The sequence below is a fragment of the Palaemon carinicauda genome, chromosome 3, assembly GCF_036898095.1.
Source record: "Palaemon carinicauda isolate YSFRI2023 chromosome 3, ASM3689809v2, whole genome shotgun sequence".
In the NCBI taxonomy this organism is placed as follows: domain Eukaryota; kingdom Metazoa; phylum Arthropoda; class Malacostraca; order Decapoda; family Palaemonidae; genus Palaemon; species Palaemon carinicauda.
Genome location: NC_090727.1, coordinates 145789191 through 145816276, shown reverse-complemented (window position 1 = coordinate 145816276; position 27086 = coordinate 145789191). Strand labels below are relative to the sequence as shown.

General features: G+C 49.1%; 1 protein-coding gene across 1 annotated transcript in view; it reads left to right on the top strand.

Annotated features, from left to right (window-relative positions):
• The first annotated feature begins 7213 nt into the window (after window positions 1-7213).
• Window positions 7214-27086, top strand: part of LOC137634580 (general transcription factor II-I repeat domain-containing protein 2A-like) — a 50275-nt gene continuing 30402 nt past the window's right edge. Inside the window, exons 1-2 of the mRNA XM_068367046.1 lie at window positions 7214-7981; window positions 8126-8614. Of these exons, the coding sequence (XP_068223147.1) occupies window positions 7214-7981; window positions 8126-8614 (1257 nt within the window). The remainder of the gene's footprint in view (window positions 7982-8125; window positions 8615-27086) is intronic.

Here is a 27086-nt window from a genome sequence, read left to right as displayed (position 1 = left end):
TCCCGCCTCTTGGGCAGGTTTTTCAGGTGCGTCAGCAGCCGAGGGTACCGCCGAGAAGGAGGCGCCCACACGAGGGTGTCTGACGGTGGTCAGACACCCTCGTGTGGGCGCCCCTGAAGACGCCCTTCAGATCTCCCCTGAGGATGGAAGAGAAGTTTGAGACCTGGTTCCCCAGCGAGGAGCTCCCCCGCTCCCCTCCAACGCCTTCAGCTACGTTCCCGGTCGACTTCATGGAGCCTTCGTCGCCGACCGAACCCCATGTAGAACCACCAGCAACGCGGCGCGATTCAGGCCCTTCAGCGAGGTCCTACAGGTCTTCGGGCTCCTTGGTCGAGGCCTACTCCTACTCATCGGAAGACGGAACCCCGAGGGACCATAGTAGACTGCGAGATAGGTCCCGCAGGAGGCGATCTCGCTTGCGTTCCCATTCGAGATCCCGCCACGTGAGTAGGCGTTGCGATCTCGCTCGCGTTCCCATTCAAGATCCCGCCACGTGAGTAGGCGTTCTAGATCCCCCAGGAGAAAGTTCAGGAGAAGCGTTTCGCCGGAGGAAGAATGGGTGCGGGTCTCCATACCCCGCAGCCAAGTCTTGGGGGTTACAGCAGTCCCGGGCACCTCGGGATGGCGCCCTATGTCCCGCTCACCAGTAGGTTTTGTCTCCAGCAGTATGACCGACGGAGGGACTCGTCTCATCAGGCACCAAGGGACAGGCATAAGTCCGCGAAGGTTCAGACTCCATCCGCCCAGCGGAGAGAGTCGCCCCTTCGGTGTGGCAGCCGCGTCCCGGCCTCAAGATCTACGATGCATCGTCCGGAGCGAGAGAAACTCCTTTCCTCGACGGGCAAGCCCGCAGACCCCTGGTCCGCCGGAAGAAGGGATAAATCCAGGACGGAGGCCTCCGGTCCAGCAGCGATGCCCGTCCTACTGCCTGAAGCGAGGAGACTGGATCACTCCAGGAAGATGCCTCCTCCACGTACGACTCCCCACATCGGAGGTCCTCCGTCACGAGAACTAGGACGCCCAGCGGAGAATGTAGAGGACGGGGAAGAAGGTTCGCCAGCGGAGGTTTCAGTATATAGGAGGGTGATAGGCCTCATCAGGCCACACCATAGGCTGGACGAACCGGAGCCCTCTACTGACGAAGTCTGGCTCTCAAGCCTCAGCAGGCTGGTGGATGCGCCTATACAACAGAGGCCCTCGCTAGCCCTCCCTTTAGCTAAAGATGTGAAGCTCGGATTGGCACACATTAACAAGATCGTGGCCAACCATGCGGAAGCTCCCAAGAGCCAGAGCGCCTCTAGACTTCTCCAGGAACTGAAGACACAGTCCCGGTTCTACCTCCCGGAAGGACCCTGTGCGGTGGAACCAGCAGTCGCCATCTTGGGACAGGGAGCAGCAGAGGAGAGGGCTACCACTGCCCCGGTTTGTTTCTCCCTGGCAGAGAATTCCATGATGGAAGAGCTGTCCAGGGACTTAGTTCACGTGTCGTGGCTGGATTGGCGGGCTTCCACGCTGGTAAGGTTCCAGTCCTCGCACGACCTCTCAATCCCGGAGAATCAGGCCTTGCTGAAGGAGCTGATTAGCTCGGGAGGTAAGGCCCTGAAGTTCCTTTCCTATCAATCCATAGCACAAACCGCCAACTGGATACTGAGGAAAAGGGACACTGTGCTCAGCAGACTAGTAAGGCGGCTCCCTGACAGAGAAGCGAGGTTCCTGAGGAGCCTTCCACTGTGGGACGACTCAGTCTTCCCCCTCAAGGAGGTGGAAGAGACGGTGGAGAGGGTGAGGAAACTAAAGGATGTGGGAGAACCCAGGCCCCCTCCAGCAAGAAGACACACCCATAGAAGAACACCCTCTGACGTCCCTCTCCCACCTCGCCCAACCAGCCCAGGAGAAATGCACCTACTACATCCTGCCAGCAACCTTCGCAGTCCTCCCGTAGGGGGAACGTTGGCTGCGCAGTCAGCCTTCAGGCCCTCCTATTCAGCCGCCAGAAGAGGTAGATTGGCCCGTGCCTCTCCAAGGAGATAGGGAGAGAGGCCCCCTACTCCTGCCGAAGCCTCAGGTGGGGGGATGCCTCAAACATTCTTGGCAAGCATGGCGGTACCACGGATCGGACCCGTTGACTGTGACAGTCCTGAAAGAAGGGTACAGGTTGCCCTTACTGGTGGATCCCCCACCTCTGATACCAGATCTACAGGCGGAATGGTTGGCACCGAAGGACCCCTTGAGAAGGACGGCCCTACAAGAAGAGGTCTCTGCTTTGTTGGCGAAAGGGGCAATGGAACCAGTCAAGGACCCAGGTCCAGTGTTCTACAGCAGACTCTTCCTGGTGGAGAAAGTGACAGGGGGCTGGAGACCAGTCATAGACCTCTCAGCCCTCAACAAGTTCGTGTGCAAGACCGACTTCAAGATGGACACTCCGAAGTCGGTCCTAGCGGCCTTGAAGGAAGGAGTCTTCATGATGTCCGTAGACCTCAAGGACGCATACTTCCAGGTCCCTGTCCACCGCTCCAGCAGGAAGTACCTAAGGGTAAAATGGGGTACCTAAATGTTACAGTTCAAGACCCTCTGCTTCGGTCTGTCCACAGCCCCTCAGGTCTTCACGAGGATCTTTGCGACAGTCTCAGCCTGGGCACACGAACAGGGCATCCGCCTGATTCGGTACCTGGAAGCCTGGTTGTTGCTTTCAGCCTCAAGAGAAGTACTGAGGGAGCAAGGCGCGAAGCTCCTGCAGTTCTGCAACGTCCTGGGATAACACCATCAACCTGGAGAAGTCCCAACTGATACCCTCCACCAGGATGACCTACCTTGGGATGGTCCTGGCCTCCCGGTTGGCGAGAGCCTTCCCTTCCTCGGAGAGACTGGACAACTTGGACCACATCGTACGGCCCTTCCTGTCGGGTCAGCCCAGGAGAGCCAGGGACTGGCAGAGGCTGATAGGCCACCTCGTGTCATTGGAGAAGCTAGTCCCACAGGGGAGACTCAAACTCAGGGGAGTACAATGGAACCTGAAGGAGGCCTGGAACCAGAGCACAAGGAGGTCCCGATGTCCCCGGAGACGAAGGAGGTCCTCGAGTGGTGGCATGACAGATCGAACACCCTCAGGGGGATGCCCTTCGCAGCTGACCCTCCGGAGATGCTCCTGTTCACGGACGCATCCAAGGAGGGTTGGGGTGCTCATCTCGACAGCACAGCGAGAGGAAGATGGGTAGCCGAAGAGAAGAACCTGCACATCAACGTACTGGAAATGATGGCAGTGCAAAGGGCGTGCCTAAAGTTCGTTCAGAGGCTCCGGGGAAACACCGTAGCACTGATGTGCGACAACGCCACGGTGGTGGCCTACATAAAGAAGCAAGGAGGCCTAAAATCAAAGGAGTTGTGCGGCCTCACGTTGGAGTTCCTGGAATGGGCCGAAATGGAGCAGATCAAGATCTCAGCCAGATTCATTCCAAGGAAGAGAAATGTCCTGGCCGATGGCCTCAGCAGAATGGGTCAAGTGGTGGGGTCCGAGTGGTCCTTGCACCCAGAAGTGGCCAAGACTCTGATTCAGAAGTGGGGCTCGCCAGTAATAGACCTCTTTGCCACGAGGCTGAATGCACAGCTCCCCGTGTTTTGTTCTCCTGTGCCAGATCCGGGGGCGGCGTTCGAGGACGTCTTCCAGCATCCTTGGGACAACCTCAACGTTTACGCCTTCCCTCCCTTTGGAATGCTCAGACAAGTCCTCAACAGGGTGAGAAGAGCAGACAACCTGTGGATGACTTTGGTAGCGCCCTGGTGGCCGGAGAGAGAGTGGTTCGCGGATCTAAAGGAACTGACGCGCCTTGGACAGATTAGACCTTCTCCGGCAGCCACACTTTCAAAGGTTCCACGAAAACCCTCGGTCCCTCTGCCTTCACGCGTGGAGGTTATCGAGCGTCTCCTGAGGAAGGAAGGGTATTCGGCGAAGACCGCAACAAAGATGTCAGGTTACCTGAGACGGTCGTCAGCCGCTGTGCACCAGGCTAATTGGGCTACCTTCACGAAGTGGTGCGTCGCGAAGAACATCAAGCCGTGGAGAGCCTCCATCCCGGAGATAGCTGACTTCCTAGTCTATCTCAGGGACGAGGTAAATATGTCCATCCCAGCCATTAAAGGAGTCCGAGCCGCCCTAGGACGAGTCTTCCTCCTGAAGGGCATCGACCTGGGTTCCTCCAGACACATCTCTATGCTCATCAAGAGCTTCGAACAATTGTGCCCCCCTCAAGCAGTTAAGGTGCCCCAGTGGGATGTGGCTAGAGTCCTGAAGATGCTGTCAGAACATCCCTTTGAACCCCTAAAGGACATCTTGGACAAGGAGCTCACCCTTAAGACAGTTTTTCTGTTAGCGCTGGCATCGGCAAAACGGGTAGGGGAGCTTCATGGACTTTAATACAAGGTGTCACACTCGAAGGGCTGGCGTGAAGCTACCTTCAGGTTCGTACCATCCTTTGTGGCCAAGACCCAGAACCCAGTAGTCTGGGACCCCAAGTTTGAAGGATTCTCGGTGCCGGAAATCCCACGTTCGGACAAACTGAGGGACTTGCGGCTGTACCCTGTCAGAGCAGTACGGAAATACTTGAAGAGGACAGCCAGACTTGACCCGAAATCAAGTGCTTGTTCGTTTCTTCAGGATTAGTAAATCCACGACATCAGAGGGCTTAGTACTTCGTTGGCCTTTGAGAAGAACATGGCAGTCGGCCCAATCCTGCGGGTAGGTACTTGGGCTAGTCAGTCAACCTTCACAGCTCACTACTTGAAGGAATGTTCGAGGAGGTCCCTGGACGGATTCTCTCTTGGTCCCGTCATTTCAGCGCTTCAAAAGATTTAAAGGTGTAGCCCCAGGGAAACCACGGGCAGTAAGTCCAAGAAACATAGGTTCCTTCCTTACCCCCCCCACCCCCTGTTCCCTTATTACCTTCCCTGAAATGACCCTGAAATCCTTTAACTTCCATGGGATACATTGTCAGTGAATGGATACTTGTTCCGTAACCGAAATACAAACCACGCTATTTACATAGGGTTTACTTTCAGCGTAGCTGAAATTGACGAGCCATTAGATTTTAACGAGGGTTTACTACCCCCGCCCTAGTTAGCAGGGGTAGGGGAGGAGTAGCTTGCTACCCCTCCCCCCCTCACACCGGTGAAATGTCTCACTTCACTTTTGGCTCGGACGATGTACAGTCATGCCTGTCTTCGTCCTCGCTTGGCAGCCATTATTTGTTTTGTCTTTACTTAATCACTTACTTTTCTTATACTCATATATTATGTAAACATATTTTTGTGTTTATGGATATATTTGAGTATAGAAATCAGTAAGTTTCCTTTTCAGAGTTCGTGCTTGTGTGTGTAGTGTACGATATCTCCGTGGAGCCCTCAGCAGTTAGGCCACCACGGTGTATTTTCATGGGTCGTGATCAAGTTTGACTACGGTCTCTCTCTCTCGAGGTCGTTCACCCTTTACTACGTTTTACCTTTACTACGTCCTGGGTAGCTTCCTTCCCGTGTGGGTGGGGCTACTACGCCGTACATTTTGTCTCAATTAGTTTATGAATCTAATTGTATTTGTTAACTTATCAGTTTTTTGTATAACGATTCCTTTTGGGGTTTTCGTTCTTTCTTTAGTGAACATTCATATTTGAATTACATAATTATAATTGTTATAATTCTGTGTTTGTTACAGCTCTCCTTCCGTGAGTGTAAGTGGTTTGAGGGCACGTGGCTGTTGTGTAATTTTTGTGTTTCTTTTCCCTCGGGATTCCTCTTCGGAGTCTTCCCGGGGAATGAATGTTAACTAATGACTTTTGCTTTTTATTATTCACAGTTAACGATCTAGTTTCGTGTGTGTAATGTGACAATGAAGCGAGCTGTCTTGTTGGGGCCTGGGGAGTCTGCTGTTGCTGCCTCCCCTATAGATCTTCGTCAGGGGCGTGTCTCCTTCTCCTGCAAGTGCTCCCGTGACGACTGACAGCTCTCCAGTTCATTTTAGAACACTCAGGAGGCTCGCCTCCTTGGGTGGGTAACTTCCCTTCCGATGGAAGTTTTCCCGTCTAGGCTTGTTTTTTTTTTCCCTTCGGGGGGAACTCCTCTTGCCTTTATTTTGTGGATTCGTGCGACTATGCTCTTGGTGCTGAGCGGTCGCACCTGCGGTTACGCTCTAGGGCAGAGGTGGGCAAACTACGGCCCGAGGGCCGCATGGAATTCATGCAGCCCTCCAAATATTGGATATTAAATGTCCAAAAGGATTTTATAACCAGTATTTTAAAATTGGAATGTAAGTAATCGGAAATTTTTTCTCGCTCTATTTCTTTCCCTGCCCTTTTGTTACGGACAAAAGGGCTATTCTCTTGCCTGACCTCTTCTTTATCTCTTTCTCTCTGCTTTTTTATCTCTGTCTCTCTATCTTGCATTTTTTCTCTATTTTATTTGCATCCTTTCTCACTCATTATTTTTTTTCAACCAGACAGAAATAGATTTTTTCATGATTTTAATTTTCTTATTCTATTTTATTTATTCATTTTTTAATCTATAATTGGCCATCGTTGAATAAAGATGCAGTTCGGCATCTGGGATGGGCGTATGCGTGAGTGAAGCGTGTATCGGACACGTTTGCTACCAGTGGCCAGTGGGATTAAATCTCGATAGTGTACAAAACGTTTTGGTCACGTTGTAACTTTGTTACCGCGCCAACGAGTTTATTGCCTTATATTCAATCATTTCAGTGTCCTGGCAGATTCCAGAGAAAGAAGACGTTGGACATTTTATTTCAGCACAGCTTTTACTATCTTTCAAACTTTACCCAAAATGAGTGATTCGAAGCCTTCTAAAAAACGAAAAATTGAAGACGAATGCAGAGTATTTAACAAAGAGTGGACTGAAAGGTACAGGGTATTTCTCTACTGACGTCGGAGTTAAAGCTGTATGTTTGATTTGTCATGATACAGTTGCTGTTTTCAAGGAATACAATTTGAAACGGCACTTTCAAACCAAGCACACCAACTTTGGAAGCAATTTATCAAAGCAAGAACTGCAAAAGAAGGCAACTGATCTGATGAAAAGTTTGAAGAAACAACAAAATGTGTTTGAAAAAACTTCATCTTTACAAAGGAATGCAACAAAGGCAAGTTTTGTATTGGCAAATAAAATTGTAAAACAAAATAAGTCGTTTGCAGAAGCAGAATTTATTAAAGATTGCATGGTTGATGCTGTCAGTGTTGTGTGTCCTGAAGTAATATCTAAAGTGGAAGCCATATCTCTGTCACGAAGAACTATTGTTCGTCGCATAGATGCAATTGCAATGAATATTCAAGATCAGGTGTTAACAGCCAGTGTTAGTTTTCAGTGGTTTTCTATTGCTTTATATGAGAGTAATGACATTCAGGATACTGCCCAGGTACTCATTTATATCAGAGGAATTGACGAAAACTTCGAAATTACAGAGGAATTGTTATCTATGGAGTCTCTCAAAGACACTGTTACTGGAAAAGATTTACACAATAGTGTCATTAACAGTCTAATCAGGTCTAGATTAAGCCTGGATAAATTGGCAAGTATTACAACTGATGGTGCTCCTTCACTCATAGGTAAACACTGTGGCCTTGTGACCTTGATGAATGATAAAATCAAAGAAGATTTTCCATCGCACAGTGTGTTGTCTTTTCACTGCCTCATACATCAAGAAAGCCTCTGTAGATCATCTTTTAAACTCAAACACGTTATGGATCCAATGGTGCGTGCAGTGAACTTAATAAGAGCACGGGGACTGAATCACAGGCAATTCCGAAGCTTCTTGGAAGACATCGAGGCTGATTTTACTGATGTGCTGTACCACACAAATATCCGATGGTTAAGTATGGGGAAAGTATTGAAGAGGATGTGGGACGTTAAAGAAGAGGTTGTCTTGTTTTTTAATATGAAAGACATTTCTTGTGACTTTTCAAGGGAAATGGAGTGTGACGAATGGGTTTGTGATTTTGCATTTGCTGTGGACATAATGCAAAAGCTGAATGAGTTAAACACAAAACTACAAGGCAAAGGTTTATTTGCACATGAATTGTATGTGGAAGTGAAAGCATTTCAATTGAAACTTCAACTTTTTTCCAAGCAGCTTAAAGAGCAAAACTTGGTTCATTTTCCTCTGTTGAAAACACGAACTGTTACACAAGCACTATCAGACAAATACAGTTACCAGTTGACGGCTCTAAGAGATGAATTTATCAGAAGATTTGCCGATTTCAAGGCAATTGAAGGGCAGTTTGATTTGCTCAGCTCACCTTCTGCCTGTGACGTTGAAACAGCTGCTGAAGAACTGCAGGTAGAACTGATTGATTTGCAAGCCGACAACTCTTTAAGGAGGCTCTTTGAAAATAAACCACTGGTCGAGTTTTATGCATCTCTGCACTCAGAAAAGTTTATAAATCTGAAAAATTTTGCAAGAAAGATGTTTGTGATATTTGCATCAACTTACATATGTGAGCAGACTTTTTCTATATTGAAAGTTAACAAGTCAAAGAACAGGTCACTTCTCACAGACTCGAATCTTCAGTCAGTGTTAAGAATCAGTACAAGCAACTTGACACCTAATTTCAACAAACTGGTAAATGATTGCAGTCAATTGCATCATTCTCACCGAGCCATTTTGATACTTCTGTTGCTCAGTTGCTGAGCTACTTTGCTTGTCTAATAAATGTTTATGTTTCATGTGAAGTTACTGCTTTAAAATATCAATACAAATATTTCTTGTCTTTAAATTGAGTTACTTTGTTTTCAAGCAAATATGCTTCATGTGAAGTTTTTCCCTAAATATATAAAATATGTCTTTTTGGATTTAATTTATATGTTTACCTTGAACTTCTACTCCAAATTATTGATTAATAAAAATATATTATTTTTCTATTTCTTAAAGAGTTACTTTGCTTTTTTTTTTTTTTTAAATAAATTGTTTTTCTAAATAGATGCGTTTCATGAGAATCCTCTAGTCTACAGTACTTTAAAATGCTAATAAATTAAAAATTATTGCATTTTCAGTTTGAAAACAATATATTTTGGCTATTGTAGATATCAATTATACTGGAAAATATACTATGCAGCCCAGTAAAATTTTATTTTTTTTAATGTGGCCCTTACACTGAAAGTTTGCCCACCCCTGCTCTAGGGGCTGAGCAACTGCAGGAGCCACTCTTCGAAGGATTGCTCTTTTAGGTCACTTGCTGACCCGTCTCTTCTACGAAGTGTTCCTCTTTCGTTCGCGAGAGAGGACACTCATAGAGACTCCTCTTAGGAGGACTCTTCTGCTGTTGTTGCTGATGTTGTTGAAGGCTCAGTCCCCTTTGGGGGGCTTCCGAGCCCTACGGTCTCTCTTGCGAGTGCTTCTCCCCCGGGGGGGGGGAGTTCACCACAGAGACTCCTCTTCGGAGGACTCCGTCTGCTGTTGTTGCTGAAGGCTCAATCCCCTTCGGGGGGCAGCTGAGCTCTACGGTCTCTCCCGCGACTGCTTCTCCCCCGAGGGGGAGTGCACCACAGAGACTCCTCTTCGGAGGCCTCCGTCTGCTGCTGTTGCTGAAGCCTCTGTCCCCTTCGGGGGGCAGTTGAGCCTACGGTCTCTCCTGCGAGTGCTTCTCCCCCGAGGGGGAGTGCACCACAGAGACTCCTCTTCGGAGGACTCCTCCTGCTGTTGTTGCTGAGGGCTCAGTTTCCCTTTGGGGACAGCTGATGCCTACGGTCTCTCCTGCCAGTGACTCTTCCCCTCGGGGGAGTTCACGTTCAGAGACTCCTCTTCGGAGGTCGGAGGGTGTTGCACCTGTCCGAGGTCGTCTTCATCTTTGTTCGACGCTCGCCGCAGAAGACCCTCCTCGACGAGTACCGACCATTGCAGCTGCCTACTCCTGCCAGACCTAGTCTTCACCTCCGTTCCTGGACGCAGATGCGCAGTGGGCGCCAACTCACCCCGTTTACTACGGGCACCGGTACCTTCAGGTCTAAGGGGCTTATTCCACAGTGTGGGTAAGCCCTTAAGTGCCAGGTTTTTTCCTGCGCGCCCGCGCGCAGTAGCGCTCTAGCGCTCGCCTGCTGTGGACCACGATCTACGGTAGTTGAGTCTCGCCGTAGATCTTCTTCCTGCTCGCCAGCGCTCGCCTGTACTTCTGTCCTTTTGTGAGCCAGCTCTCTTCAGTACGCCAGCGCACATCTGAGCGCCCTTTCCTGCTACGCGCCAACGGTTTCCTGAACGCCCACGATCGCCTGCCTGCCAGCACGCATCAGCGCTCCCCTTCCTGATGCACCTGCGCGCCTTCTGATTAGCGCAATGCGCGCTAACGTTCGCCCTCTCGCCCACGATCTACCAGATCTGGGCGCAGGCAAGGAGTTTTCCTTCGCCTTCTCGTCGACGACCTTCTCTAGTCTCTTACGCGTCAGCGATCTCCTACGCGCCCGGCGATTCGTCGCCTGCGCGCTAGCGTTTTTAACGCACCTTCGCTTGCCAACGCGCCTTCACTCGCCTACGGACTATCGCTCGCCAAGACGCGCCATCACTCGTCAGCGCGCCATCGCACGCCTACGCGCCATTGGTCTCCCAGCCGCCTGCGCTCGACCGCGCACATGCGCACCCATGTTTGCCCGCGCGCGAACCAACGGTTTTCCATCGCGCGAGCGCCAGCGCGATTCCCGCCAGTGAGCCATCGCTCGCCAACGTGCCGTCGCTCGCCTGCGCACTATTGGATGTCGACCGCCAGCGCTCACCCTTCGAACCATCGATTTACCTTCGCGCGAGCACCAGGGCGATTGCGACCGCGATTCCCGTCGGGGTTTCGCAACACGCGTACTTCCAGAACACGGTCTTCACCCCGTAATGCAGAGCATGGCACGTGCAAGAGTGGGAAGAGTCTTCAGGGAGGTCTGAACAACATTCTTCTTTCCAGAACTTGGTTTAGCCCTTCCTCCCCATCGTTCCCTGGAAGGGTCTTGCCAGGGAGTTTTTCTTTCGAGATTTCTCCGCCGGGCAGGGGGGTGACTGGGTTAGCCCTTCCTCTTCACCATTTCGTGGAAGGGGCTTACCAGGCCTTTCCCTCTCCGATTGCGACCCGAGGATTGGTACAAGGAGGCTTCAGGAAGATCACGGGCACTTTCCTTCTCTCGGGCTCAAGCACCTTTGCGTTCCGTCGCCAAGTTTCGAACTTGCGGGCAAACTCGATGTTGGAGCATCTAGACACAGTGACCAAGGGCTTCTTCTCGGGAGTCCCACCCGTGGATGTCGACAAGCTCAGACACTCTTCCATCCTTGGGAAGAGCACTCTTCCATCCTTGGGAAGAGCTTGTTTGAGCCCAAAGACAGAGAAATGGACAGCTGTTGTGCGGAGGAAGTCGAATCCCGTTTTCACTCTTCCAAGGCTCTTACTTCCAGACCCTGCAACCCTCCGACGCCTCTTCATACAGCCTAGGTTATCGGAACCGGCTATGGCAGATAAGACAAGGTGTACAATAGCGGTCCCCTCCTGTCAAGGACAGGTAGGACGGGATGTTCTCCCGGAGAAGCATAATCCAGAGGCGGCCGAGTTCACAAACTCTAGAATTCCTGCACGATCTCCGTGATCAGCCAAGGATATCGCGCCTCGCTCTTAACATCTCTCCTCCACCGACAGCGATTCCAGTGTCGCTGAGCCTCTATGCCATGGGGTCGGCAAGAGGTTTGCCCGTTGGGCAGAGGGAGCCATGCTTTAGGAGAATGTCCTCCATAGGGTCGTCGACGGCTTCTTCAGTCGATCCTTTCTTGTTGGAAAGCATCTGAGACGGGAGTTCCGTCATCGACCTCTCAGCTCTGATCAAGTTTGTCAAACAAACTTCGTCCAGCGTAGAACAGCAGTGTCGATCAGACTGGTAGCGAGACCACAAGACTCCTTATGCCCTGGATCGGAAGGACGGGTACTTCCAGGTCCTATTCCATCCATCTTCCAGGAGGCACTTGGAATTCAGCCTAGACTACAGATGTACCTGTTTAAGATGCTGTGTGGCGATCCCGCTGCAGCATCGCAGGTTTTCACCAGAGAACTCTCCCTGCTTTCCTCATGGCCACTCAGGGGCGGGCGTCTGCCTCCTTCGCTTTTTGGAGGTCTGGCCAACTCCGGTAGTCTCGGGTTCGACCTTCTTCAACACCGAGACAAGCTTCCGGGACTTTACCAAGATCGAGGGATCATGGTAATTCGCAAGGAGCCTTCTCTACTTCTACCTCAACATCTGGAATATCTAGCCATGATATTGTCTCCTTCTCCGAGCCTTTCCCTTCAGTTGACTGTGGCAAGGCTGAGGAGAGTCGCAGAATCTTTTTTCAGTCAAGGAGAGCTTTCAGCCCTATCTTGGGACGTTTCCTGGGTCTCCTTTCCTCATTGACCCGTCTAAGTCCTGAACGGTCGCCTCAGGATAAGTTCCCTGTTAGGCGGTCCAAGTTCCGGTGGAATCAAAGCAACGATTAACCAGACTTTCTGGCCCCTACGGGACCAGCGGAACGATTAGACCTGCAATGGGGGTTGACCTATGGAAACCTCTTGCATGGGAGTGGATCTTCTCGTCCTTTCCCCGCATTTGATGCTGTTCTCGGACTCGTCAAAGAAAAGGGGGGGGGGGGGTCCCATGTTCTGGTTCAGGTCTATGGTCAGGACCTGAAGGGTACCTCCACATCATTCAGGTAGGCTTAGAGGCCGTAGTCTGGCCCTTCTACAGATCCTACAGATCCTGCCGAGTCGCTCCGTGCGCGACAACTCCATGGTACTGGCGTATTCCAACTAGCAGTGAGGTACATTTTCATACTTTCGCATCTTGCAGTAGAGATACTGAGATGATCTGAAGTCCACTCAATACCACTTTCGGCTCGCTCATTCCGGGCAGAGGGTTGTTCTCTCCGACAATCTGAGCTGAGCCTCACAGATAGAGAGTACCTGGGGGTCTTTGGCCTCTAGTAACCAGCAAGTCCTAACCTGGGGGACCTGATCACGACAGCCTGGAACTAAAAGCTACCGCTGTTCTTCCCCCCAGTCTCAGACCCCAAGACTCTTTGGCAAGATGCTTTCCGGTGACGGTGGGGCAGCATCCACGCCTACGTCTTCCCACCATTGTTGTCTGTTGAGAAGGGGTCTCAACGAGACCAGGTTGTCGGTCAACCTTTCGATGGCCCTGAGAACTCCGCTGCGACTATATGCAGAACGGTTTCCGGACCTTCTGCATCCCCTGACGGAACTCCCGGGAGAGCTTCTTCCACAACACAGGCTACTCAAACAACCACACTGCAACATCTTTCACAAGCCGTAACATCGCTTCGGCTCCACGCCTGGAGACACTACACCACCTCCTTACAAAGAGGCACCCCGCAACAGTTGCGGAACGGAGGTCGCGTCACCTGCGATAGTCATCCGCAGGGGTCTACCAGGCGAAGTGGAGAGTCTTCTGTGGTTGGTGTCGTGGAAGAGGTTCCTCTTCCCTTGATGCCTCTACTCCAGCAATAACGGAGTTATTGCTTATCGGCGGGAGGAAACTCTTTTCCGCTCTCGGCAGTGAAACCTATCGCTCAGCCTTTCCCTGGCCTTCAGGCTGAAAGGGATAGACTTTTGCCTTCCCGCTGGATCCTTCTTCGCTCATGCGAAGCTACGAACGTACCTGCCCCCAGTCGGAGTGAGACCTCCTCCATGAAGCGTGGTTCGGACTCTTAAGTCCCTTAAGAGATCTTCTTGCAAACCATTACGTCAGGCCTCTGATCGTCGTCCGTCTTGGAAGACGGTGCTCCTACTCGCTCTGGCCTCAGCCAGTGTGTGTAAGCAACCTTCATGGTCTCGTACGACTCCGCCCTTTCAAGAGGATAGGGGGAGGTAACATTCAGGTTCGCTCCTGAGTTGTTTTCTAGATTCAGAATCTTGGGAGTCCCGGACCTTCGGTTCGACTCCTTCAAGATTTCGAGTCTCCGTTCTGTATCAGATGACCCAGACCTTCTCCTTCTTGCCAGTAAAGGAACCGAGGGGTTATCTTTGAGAACAGCTGCAGTTTGTCCTCACGTGCAAGGCCAGTTTGGGAGCACAGGAAGGACGAAGGGGAAAGTCACCAGTATGCCCTTTCAGCCCGGATTCAAGGGCATTCATCTCGACCTGTATCCAGACCCGCCCCCGTCCCGTCACGTCGCTCTACAGCCCATGATGTCGGATACATCGCAACGTCCCTCGCCTTCAAGAGGAACTACTCTGTGACGCAGGTGCTACAAGCTGGAGTCTGGAAGCGTCTAGCGACCTTCGCAGCCCACTTCCTGCAGGACGTGACCCACAGGGGCACCGATACGTTTCTATCGCTCTGTGGTGGCTACACAACAGCTGGTCTAACCTCAGGCTCCTTTTTGGACAGGTAGCAGAAGGTTGAGGGCATTGTTACCAGGTTTTAGACTGCATGAACGGAAGAAGTATGTCTGGCCCTTACTTCTTTCTTCATCCTCCCCTCTACTGGAGAAAGCAGCATCCTGGTCTCTGCATAGCTGACCTCAAACCTCTGCAGGTAAACCATGCTTCCTTGTGTTCAGAAGTATTGAGACAATACTGTCGCGTCCCCCATACCCTGACGAGGTGGTATTGGGAACGTCCTAACCCAGAGTTCCGTCTAGAACTCCAGGTCAACTGCCTAGGACGGGTCACACTTTCTTCCTTCACACACAAGCTTATGTAGGCCACACGTTTTCTTGCGGAGCAAGGAACTTGTGAGGTGCAGGGACTCCTTTTCTCGAGTGCGACTCACTCGGATTCTGAGTCCCCGGGTAAGCCAAAGCCAGTATGGCTGGGGACTTTCCACCCTTCCTAAGGGGCAAGTCACCCTATGTAAATAGCGTGGTTTGTATTTCGGTTACGGAACAAATGACAAATTCGGAGATATGTATTTTTTCTAACCATACAAACCTTAGCTATTTACACATATTTGCCCGCCAGCCCTGTCCCCCAAGTCAAGTCCTACCTCTAAGTGAAGTGAGACATTTCACCGGTGTGTAAGGGGGGGAGGGGTAGCAAGCTACCCCTCCCCTACCAACTAGCGCGGGGGTAGTAAACCGTCGTTAAAATCTAATGGCTCGTCAATTTCAGCTACGCCGAAAGTAAACAATATGTAAATAGCTAAGGTTTGTATGGTTAGGAAAAATACAAATTATCTCCGAATTTGTCATGTCTCCAAGGATTTTTACGGAGGTGAGTTACTTGGACACTAAGTTAGTTTTTTGGGTAGTTTTCCCTATTTCTCATGTTTTTTCTTGGAGGGTCAGCAGAGCCTAGCCTCCTATCTAGGTTCCCCCCTTTTCTCTCCTCATCACGGTCTCTGGGTCCTGTGGTACACTCCCACCTCCTAAGGTATAAGTCTCCTAAGAAAGTAGTTCGAGGTAAGTACTCCAAGTTGGAACAAATCACAAATTTTAAGTACAGTAATTTGTATTTTTCCTAACAGTACTTACCTCGAACTACGTTCGGGTTATGGCCCGCCCATCCTACCCCGAGTGCCTTACAGGTCTTGATAGAAATCTATCTGTCAAAACTTACTGGAGATTGAGACCTGAGTAAACATGCTCTCTGACCCCGGGTCGTCTCTGAGCGCGTATCACTCCGCCAGAGATTACCAAACATAGAAAACGGGAGTAGGGTAAACTACACAAAATTCTGGTCGGATGGGAGGAGATCCCAGATACTCCTAAGAAAGTAGTTCTAGGTAAGTACTGTTAGGAAAAAACAAATTACTTAAAATTTGTGATGTTTTGTTAATAAGTTGATTAATACAGTACTGTACTGTATTACATGGGAACAACTGGTGTCTGGAACCCCTTTAGTTTTACCATTGCTCAATGATTTAACCTCTCGGTCATTGTGTCATCTGTTCCGATATGAATAAGAACTTGTCACAAGCTGGCATTCCATCTATAAAACCTTAAAGCGAGGGGTCAACAACCTCCTAGTAAAGGCAAGGGGACCAAACCTGGCCACTAGAATAGACGTACCACACCGCACTACTGTTTTCTCTTCACGGCTCTACTATTTTCCTTAATCTAACCGGGTGTGACTTGCTGATTATTTGCTTCCTATTTTGGCAATGATGGGCTATTCTTGCAGCTCATTTAAGTCCTTAAAAATTCGTCCTCACCACTTTAACCCATCATTCAGTGGACACGCTTGCGCGGAGGGGTTGCCATGCGACGAATGTCATAAGTTGTCATCCTTTGTGGGGACCAGTTTTGTAGGAGGAAGTTGAGAAGGGATGCTTTGCTTTAGAGCTCTGGCTTAAAAGTTAACAAGTCTAGGATTGCTTCCAACTTCCCCTGAAATTCTTGTACCTAACTCTGCCCGTTTTGTCTCTTCTGGAGGACAAGTCGGGTAAGAGGGATGACCCTTTGACCCCAAGGTAATGTTCGGTCTTGGTAGACTGTTTCTTTCTCTAGCAAAGCAATGGCATCTTCTAGTGGAGAGTCTTCCCTTGGCACCTTGTATCAATTGTGGCCGTCCTTGGGACTTAGGATTTCCCTTGAATGTCGAGCAGGATAGGGTCCCCTTTTGAATCACCAGCTCTTGCAGGTGTTAAATTGTGGTGTACAACAAGAGCTTCCATCTGTTCCTGTTGGGGTTCTCGACTTTCTCCACCTGAGGATCAGGAAATTCTTAATTGTGAGGGTTTTAAACGGCCCTCCTCCCTGGTTGAGCATGTTGCATTCTCGGCTGTTAAATCATGGTTGGTTATATTCACATCAGGGCTTGCTGACCCTACAGGGAACTTTGGCACACCGTTGCGGAGGCAAGTGGTTGCCCATGCTTGATAGGAGAGCTATATACTATCCTTCGGCTCTTCCCACTTGTGCTAAACGCGCTTGGCCTGGAGGTCCGACACGAGGCCTATGTTTGCGAGAACATTGAGGCAAGTCCTAATAAGAATATGCAAGTGTGCCTTTGAGGCTCTCGACCTGCTGCTACTCCTTGGGTTCACAACTTGATTATGGTCATGATTAATCATGAAACTTATCAACCAGCCTTACCCACCCAAATTGCTACTGTTAGGACTGCATTTCTGTCTGTTCACTCTGATCCTGTTGCCATTCCGATAACGGGGATGGGTGTCCAGGGTTTTCCTTTGACCTCGAGCATCTAAGCACAACAGCCACCTTTCATTCTCCCCCTACTCTTCCAGTCACTGCTTAAGACGTCGGTAGCACCACCTGTGGTTTCAGCCTCCCTACACAAGTCATCTGCGCACGTTTCCAGGTATAAAAAAAAAAATTGTTCGGGAACAGGACCTCCCAGGCCAAGGCTCGCAGATTCTGACCACGTGGGCGGAAAGGCTTGGTCTTTTCCCTGCACAGATCCGTTGGAGGTCAAGTCCTGCCACCGCCTCCAGGAGGTAATCTTCATCGTAGAACCTACAGGGGATTGAGATCTCGTTCTTTGAGTCGTGTAGACTCGCCCATCGAGGCAGACTAAGTGACTTTTCCATTAACACCCCTGGTACTCACGACTGCCACTCTGGAACTCTCAGATTTCACACCCCAGTCTTTCCAGCCATGAGGGAATCCTGAGCTTCCAGGGACTTATCTGAAGGAGGCACACAATATCTCAACTTCCTTCACGGTCAAGTTCCAGGGTATGAAAAACATGACTTCCCTTCCAAAGAATTGGGCATTTTATGACTGATGATCCCTTTCTCCAGAGATGAATCCAACAAGGTCTATGTCGGCTCCTAGGCCATGGTCCCCTACCGAGATGGGTGAGAGCCGGGAGGCGGATGTACACCCTGACAATCACACACTTACACAGGTTTACTGCCAGCCACCCCCACTCCAAAGCTCTGAACGCCAAGCAGGGAGGGTCAGACTCTGTCTTCCTCAAAGTCCTGCCCTGCATCCAGAGTCAATGACCTTGTAGAACCTATATACTCCATTCTGGACAGGCGAAACCCAACGACCTCCTCTGTTATGCTCTTAAGCTCAATAAACGGATTTTGAGCTAAGCGAAAAATCTATTTTTGGGCTCAAGCCATGTCGTCCTGATGGAAGTTCCTTAAGGTAGCTTCCTAAGGGATATATGTACTACAGTGATATTCCCAGAGAATTTTACCTTTAGGTATCCAGAATTCTAACTCCTGGCGCGAATACTGTATCCTTAAATTTTCTCTCAAGGATGTCGCATAATATCAGAGGACGTATTCTTGACATGCCTCATAGCAATCTGCACCCCTAGTAGCGTTTACGCTTCGAGGAGGTGTGGCAAAATAAAAGGGAGCCGTATCAAGGCTACCCCGTTCTCGTACTACTATTGAGAATGATAACAGCGCCATTCCCACGATGGCGGACATTCCTTATTTTGTAGCGATTTCGCTCGGTGGTATTCCCTGCTGATCTAACTTTTCGATCGTTTTAAAGGATTATAATTACAGTATGCTTTCTCCATCTTCTTCCGCCTCTGGAAAGTTGAGTATCGGGTCTTTACTATGAGTATATTTCTGGGCTCGAACCTGTGCCGCCCAGTGAATAAGCTCCATTTAAGCACTTATTCTTAGGTAATTTACTGCTAAATATACCAGAGAAAAAATGTAAAGGAGTGCTAGGTTAACTAGCTCGCTCACCTAATGGTGTCGGTATAAAATTGGGCATATAATCCAGAGGTCCCGCACTATTTAGATTAATCCACGACAGAGAACCCCAATAGAGGAGAGCCGTTCAACCTCACTCGGTACTACTACAATGCATCCGCTCAGAACCCAACTCCGTTTAGCACGACTTGTGCAGTAACCCGCATTTTTCTTGTGCTCTCGATTTTTGGATATTTTCTAGTGAATTATGGCTTCTTCGTCGGTTTCCCAGGAGACACCGTCTAAGTTAAGTACCAAGCTGGGTTTTACTGTGTTTTGAGCAATCTAGATCGTTTAATATTTATATTATAGGAGTTATTCTCTTCGTTCATACCGATCTTGCTTGATTTCACTACAGTTGGTACTCCTGTTTTTGAGAGCTTTTAATTTTCACTTGCGGTGTTACTATGTGTATTATTTTTATTATCAAATATTATTTGTTATTGTGAATATTCATTATTTAGCGTTTAGAATCCTCGTGGTTCAATTTTTGGGCCGACCGTGCTAAGGCGGCAATGTTATTTTAGCCATCAGGTGTGTCTTTTGTGATTTAATTATTTATGTTGCATGCCTTGCCCAAAAATTTTCTATGTGTTTATTCATATATTTAACGCTATTATTATTATTATAATGAATATTTGTGCCATTACTCCGTTTGATCTGTCTGTTGGGGATCGTCAGTTGGTAGCCCTGCTGCCTCGTATCACGTGATCCTCCCCCACGCTCCCCCTCTAGCTAGGTGGGAGGCTAGGCTTCTCCCCCCCTCCACTAAGGGACCGTTGCCTTCCCTCCTTTTAGAGGGGGTAGTTAAGTGTTTATGGACTTTGTCCTCCGGGTGGCCCGGCAGTTTAGTCTCTGTCTAGTCTGGTTGGCCACCGGTCAACAGAGTTGGATCCCGGTGCACCCTATTTTATATTCACTTTTCATTCTGGCTTATGTTATACGAAACCCTCCGGGTTCGATTGGCAGTTCTTAGTTACAGTTCCGCCCCCCTATTATTTTATAACATTTCCTATGATGATTATATATGACAGATCACTACCCCGGAGTCTCTAAAGGAATTGGTATTGAATATACCTTTATTTCCCGGCCCGGGGTCTACCCCACCCCGGGAAATCAGACACTATGTGTCTTAATTCCTTGTTATTGCATCCTTTTTTATGCTCCCGGCTTGACCGGAATGGATGGCTATACTTTAGTTTCAAGTTAGACTTATGTTTAGTCCCGGAATATTACAGTTAAGCTCTAACCTTGCGTTAGACCTATGTTAGGCCCGGGTCCTCCGGACCCGCCCCTAAAAAAAAAAAAAAAAAAAAAAAAAAAAAAAAAAAAAAAAAAAAAAAATTTATTTTTTATTTTTTTACAGTCTAATCTTGTGTTAGACCTATGTTAGGCCCGGGTCCTCCGGACCCGCCCCTACTTAACAGAATAGTACAGTTAAGCTCTTTTCTTGTGTTAGACCTATGTTAGGCCATTTAAAGAATAGTACAGTTAAGCTCTAATCTTGTGTTAGACCTATGTTAGGCCCGGGTCCTCCAGACCCGCCCCTAATTAAGAGAATTACAGTTTCTCATATACTATTCTTTTTACAGATGGTGCATTGTCTGACGCCGGCCTGTGCAGCTGTTCTGCACCAGCCTTGTGGCCACTCCGTCTGCCGATCTCACGCCCCTTGTGGGGTTCAACTGGAAGACGTTGTGGTATGGCACCCGGATAACTGTGTGATTTGCTTCGACCTCATCACTACCCTTGGATCTGACTCGGTGAGTCCCGTTGGCTATATTGCCTTCTTATTTTATTTACTATTAGTAAGATATCTATGGTCTTGAAGGACCATTGGGAGTCTCCCTTTTATAATTCCCCCTATTATTTCAGGCATCCCCGGAGCAAAAGTCTGCGGCTCGGGCCACACTGAAGGTGTGGATTGGTGGGTTTGCCCGGAATGTAAAGTCTAAGCGGCCGTACGTCCTATCTGAGGACTACTGCACCATGGTTTACCCCAACGCCAAGTCTTCAGCTGCTGTGGCTAGGCATGTGGCAGCTCCCATCATTGACCACATTGATGCCACTATAACGGGTCTCATCGACCCAGAGCAAGATCCATCGGACGCCCCCGGAGGTCTGGAGGACAATGTTGCCTCCATGAACCTGGACGTCGAACCGATGTTGCTAGACGAGCCGGATACAGGTAGGGTGGTAAGTGAGGCAGGTGTGTCCGGCGCTGAGATTCCTATCCTCAGCCCCGCTCTTTCTTCTTCTTCTGATCGCTCTTCCTTTCTTGGATTTTCTGGGGACCGTGATTCGTCTCAACGTTCATACCCGGTTCCCCCTAAGGATAAGTCTACTTCAAGGACCTTACCCAAAGCTCGCAAGCCTCATAAGACTTCTCATGGCTCTAAACATGGTACGAACCCGTCTTCAAAGACCTCTGGTTCCTCCTCTAAGTCTCACGACCCGGGAGTTCCTTCCGCCCCTCCTGCTGCTAGCCCGGGCCTTTCCGAATCAGCTATGCTCCGCATCGTGTCGGAGATGCAGGAAAAGTTGGTTTCGGAGATGCAGTCGAGGATGGACACGATGTTCTCTAACTTCGGTCAGAGAATTGGGGCTTTAGAGCAAGGAGCTCCGGAGAGAGTCCAAAGCTCTCTCATACCGGATGCCTCTAAGCTCCCGCCGTTTGCCAAGAACAACCCCTGGCGGATGGCTCTTCATTCCCCGTTCTCAGACGGAATGTTGACTCTGGAGGGCCTTGGCACTCGTCCTCTAGAGGACTTTGAATTCTTTCCTCCGGGTCTGGCATTTCCATTTCATGGTTATGCCAGACTTACCGAGGAAGCTTTAGTCCGTTTAGACAAGGTCCCCAAAGAGACGGTCATCTTCCCGAAGGAGCAAGCCCAATCTGTTTGGGCCAGATTTTTGAATGACATCGGCTGCACTAACACCATGCTGACGCCTCATAAAAGCTCCTTTACGATGTTCTTAATGGACAAGACCACCTTGACTCCATGCGTCAATAAGGTGGCAGAGCTTGCCTTTCAATATGCTCTGGAGGAGAAGCCCTTGCCTCCCATCCGAGAGGTGGATCCAATCTCCCTCCTTCTTCCCTCAGGTATTGAGTGTTGGGACAACGTCCATACCACCTTTACCTCCGGCAAGCTTGCAGCAGACTGTGCCTCAGTCTTGTTTAGTGAGAAGCTTCCCCGTCTCCCGGAATCTCTCATTAAACAGGAATATGATTCCCGCCTACGTGTGGGCCGTACTCTAAACCTGGCCACATCCACGGAGTCGATAGCCTTGACTTACGATACGGAGAGTATTTTTAAGTCTCTCAACAAGGCTACGTTACAGTCGTTATATTATGATTTGTATGACTTTGCTACTGCTAAACGCAGATGTCGCAAGCATGTTCTAGCTGAGGCGACGATTAGGCATGAACCTAATAAACTCATCCGGTCCTCCTGTTGGGGTTCAAATCTCTTCCCCGAGGATCTCGTAGAGGAAGTCTTGGCGGAGGCCACTAGGATTAATCAGAGCCTTAAAGCCCGTTGGGGTTTGACCCCTAAACGCAAGTATGACCCCGCAAATTATCAAGCCCGGGGTAGGAAGAAGCTTAGACCATATACCTCCACCCAGTTCAGGCAACAACAGAGTGCTTCATCCAACTTCCGGCTGCCTCTTCCTCCATCTTCTGTTGCCCCTGCGCAGCCCTCCACCTCTCGGGCTCCTTCGGATGACTATGTCACCGTTCTGCTACCTAAGAGCCAGCTTTCTGGTGCCTCCGCCACTTCCCCTGCCTTTAACCAGTCCTACGAGGCTCATAGCTCTTCCCAGAGTTATGGTAGAGGTAGAGGCTACCACCGTGGCTCTAACCAGAACAAAGGCAGGGGAAGAGCCTTTCGCAGAGGAAAGAACTTCCGAGGCGGACGTGGAGGCAACTCCTCAAACCAATACTGAGGTGCAGCAGGTAGGGGGGAGGCTCTATGCCTTCCGCAACAAATGGAGGTTCAGTCCCTGGGCGTTCAGTATCATCTCCAAGGGACTAGGGTGGAGTTGGATTCAAGGACCTCCTCCTCCGAACAAATTTCGTCAACATTCCACTCCGGACCTGGTCGAATTTGTCCAGGATCTTTTACAAAAGAACGCCATACAAGAAACGAAACATCTGAAGTTTCAAGGTCGGCTGTTCAGTGTCCCGAAGAAGGATTCAGACAAGAGAAGAGTGATTCTAGATCTATCCCTTCTCAACTTGTCCATTCAATGCGACAAGTTTCGAATGCTTACCGTCTCGCAGGTGCGGACCTTACTTCCCCGTGGGGCCGTCACCACCTCTATCGATCTTACAGACGCCTACTATCACGTCCCGATAGCGAGACACTTCCGTCCGTACCTAGGCTTTCGCTTAGGGGACAAAAGTTACTCCTTCAAGGTGATGCCTTTCGGGCTCAACATTGCCCCAAGGATCTTCACAAAGCTAGCAGAAGTCGCTGTTCAGGAACTCAGGAATCAAGGGATTCAAGTAGTAGCCTATCTGGACGACTGGCTCATTTGGTCAGACACCTCCCAAAATTGCCTAAAAGCCACTCACAAAGTCATCCATTATCTTCAATCTCTAGGCTTCCAGATCAACTTCAAGAAGTCCCGTCTTCTTCCAAAATCGAAGTTCCAATGGCTCGGCCTGCAATGGGATCTTATATCTCATACTCTGTGTCTTCCCAGACCCAAGAGGTTAGAGATTGCAAGGAACACCAAACGTTTTCTCAAAGACAAAGTAAGTTCCAGACGGCTTCAAGAGAAGATTCTGGGGTCCCTTCAGTTTGCCTCAGTGACGGATCTTCTTCTGAAGGCAAAATTGAAAGATATCAATCGTGTCTGGCGTTCGAGGGCGAACCGGAAGCTCCGGGACAGGAAAGTCCGCCTTCCTCCCATTCTACGGGAAAGACTTCTTCCTTGGACAAGAGCAAACAGTCTGTCAAAGTCAGTTCCCCTTCAATTTCCGCCCCCGGAATTAATCATTCACACAGACGCATCCCTATCAGGTTGGGGCGGCTATTCTCAGCTCAAGAAAGTTCAAGGTCTTTGGACTCCCTTGTTCCGCCATTTTCACATCAATGTGCTAGAGGCCATGGCAGTTCTTCTAACCCTGAAACGTCTCGCTCTTCCCAAGAAACAACACCTTCGTCTGGTCCTCGACAGCGAAGTGGTGGTCCGCTGCCTCAACAGAGGCGGGTCAAAGTCAGGGCCTCTGAACCATGTTCTAGTAGCCATATTCTCCCTAGCAGCCTCGAACCGTTGGCATCTTTCAGCTGTCCACCTGGCGGGAGTCCGGAATGTAGTGGCAGACGCCCTGTCCCGGACCTCCCCTCTAGAATCGGAATGGTCACTCGATCTAAAGTCATTTCGGTGGATTCTCTCTCAGGTTCCCGGCCTCCAAGTGGACCTCTTCGCCACGGAATCCAACCACAAATTGAGAGTATATGTGGCTCCCAATCTAGACCCTCAGGCTTACGCCACAGACGCCATGTCACAGAATTGGGACAACTGGGAAAAGATTTATCTCTTTCCCCCGGTGAATCTTTTGCTGAAAGTTCTAGACAAACTGAGATCCTTCAAGGGACAAGTAGCCTTGGTCGCACCCAACTGGCCCAAGAGCAACTGGTATCCTCTCCTGCGGGAGTTGAGACTATACCCTCACCCGATACCCAATCCGGTTCTGTCTCAGATAGTACAAACACGCGTTGTGTACGCTTTCTCAAACATTCAGAGCGCCCTAACTTTATGGACTTTATGAAGTTTGCGGCTATGCATGGTGCCAATATTGATCCTCAAAACACCTTGTTCCTAGAATCAGATAAACGGGATTCCACCATCCGTCAGTATGACTCTGCAGTTAAAAAGTTGGCAAAATTTTTAATAGACTCAGACGTGAACTGTATGAACTTGAACCTTACAGTCACTTTCTTTAGATCTTTATTAGAATCAGGTCTGGCAGCCAATACTATCACCACTATTAAATCGGCTCTGAAAAAGATCTTCCTAGTGGGTTTTAACATAGACTTAACCGACTCTTTGTTAGCTTCAATTCCGAAAGCTTGTGCCAGACTGAAACCGGTTACTCGTCCTACCCCGGTGACCTGGTTCCTTAATGACGTACTCAAATTGGCTTCTGATACCATTAACAGTTCTTGTGATTACATGCCCCTTCTCAGGAAAACACTTTTCCTAGTGAGCTTGGCTTCCGGGGCAAGAATTTCTGAATTGGCAGCCTTGTCGAGAGACCCGGGTCATATTGACTTTCTGCCTTCAGGAGAGGTCCTTCTTTCTCCTAACAAATTCTTTTTGGCTAAGAATGAAGACCCTCAAAACAGATGGACCTCCTGGAAAATTGTTCCCCTCACGCAAGATCCGTCGCTGTGCCCTGTCACTACTCTTAGGTCTTATCTATCCCGGACCTCCTCTAACTCCTCGGGGCCTCTATTCGTTAGAGAACAAGGCGGTACCATTACTATTAAAGGGATCAGGCAACAAATATGTTATTTTTATTAATAAAATAAATTTTTGAATATACTTACCCGATAATCATGTAGCTGTCAACTCCGTTGCCCGACAGAATTCTATGGAGGGATACGCCAGCTATCACAATACTAGAAGGGGGTGTACTTACCAGCGCCACCTGTGGCCAGGTACTCAATCATTTGTTGTTTACACCTCCTCAATTATTCCTCGGTCCACTGGTTCTCTCTGGGGAGGAAAGGGAGGGTCGATTAAATCATGATTATCGGGTAAGTATATTCAAAAATTTATTTTATTAATAAAAATAACATTTTTCAATATTAAACTTACCCGATAATCATGTAGCTGATTCACACCCAGGGAGGTGGGTGAAAACCAGTGTACATGATTAAAGGATAGCTAAGTATCCCCAAATTTCATATAACAGTTATCTCAAATAACAATGAAATAATAAGTACCTGGTAAGGAAGTCGAATAGAACCGTTACTCTGCCTTTTATTTAAAGTTCGTCTTCCTTACTGAGCGCAGCGTTCCTCTTGGAGGCTGAATCAACCCAAAGGTGCCAAAGTACAAGGGGTTGCAACCCTACTAAAGGACCTCTACCAAACCTTTAACCCAGGCGCTTCTCAAGAATGAATAGACCACCCGCCAAATCCAAGGATGCGGAAGGCTTCTTAGCCTACCGTAACAACCATAAAACAACAACAAAAGTATTCAAGAGAAAGGTTAAAAGGGTTATGGGATTATGGGAATGTAGTGGCTGAGCCCTCACCTACTACTGCACTCGCTGCTACGAATGGTCCCAGGGTGTAGCAGTTCTCGTAAAGAGACTGGACATCTTTCAGATAAAATGATGCAAACACTGACTTGCTCCTCCAATAGGTTGCATCCATAATGCTCTGCAGAGAACGGTTTTTATTAAAGGCCAACGAAGTAGCTACAGCTCTTACTTCGTGGGTCCTTACCTTCAGCAATGCAAGGTCTTCCTCCTTTAAGTGAGAATGTGCTTCTCTGATCAGAAGCCTTATATAGTACGAAAGCCCATTCTTGGACATGGGTCTCGAGGGTTTCTTGATGGCACACCATAAGGCTTCTGACTGTCCTCGAATAGGTTTAGACCTCTTCAGATAATATTTGAGAGCTCTGACAGGGCAAAGAACTCTCTCTAGTTCGTTACCTACCATGTTGGAGAGGCTAGGTATTTCGAACGATCTAGGCCAAGGACGTGAAGGAAGCTCGTTCTTTGCTAGGAATCCAAGCTGAAAAGAACATGTAGCTGATTCGGTTGTGAAACCAATGTTCTTGCTGAAGGCATGAACCTCACTGACTCTCTTAGCTGTTGCAAGGCAAACGAGAAAAGCAGTCTTGAGGGTAAGATCCTTGAAGGAAGCTGACTGGAGAGGTTCGAACCTAGATGTCATAAGGAACCTTAAGACTACGTCCAGATTCCAGCCTGGAGTGGAAAGACGACGTTCTTTAGACGTCTCAAAAGACTTGAGAATGTCTTGAAGGTCCTTGTTGGAAGACAGGTCCAAACCCCTGTGGCGGAGGACTGAGGCCAACATGCTCCTATACCCTTTAATCGTAGATGTTGAAAGGGATCTCTCATTCCTAAGATGAAGAAGGAAGTCAGCTATTTGGATCACAGAGGTATTGGTAGAGGATATTGAATTGGCTCTACACCAGCTTCGGAAGACCTCCCACTTAGACTGGTAGACTCTACGAGTGGAAATTCTTCTAGCTCTGGCAATCGCACTGGCTGCCTCCTTCGAAAAGCCTCTAGCTCTAGCGAATCTTTCGACAGTCTGAAGGCAGTCAGTCGAAGAGCGTGGAGGTTTGGGTGCAACCTGTCTACGTGTGGTTGACGTAGAAGGTCCACTCTTAGAGGTAGAGTCCTGGGGAAGTCGACTAGCCATTGACGTACCTCTGTGTACCATTCTCTTGCAGGCCAA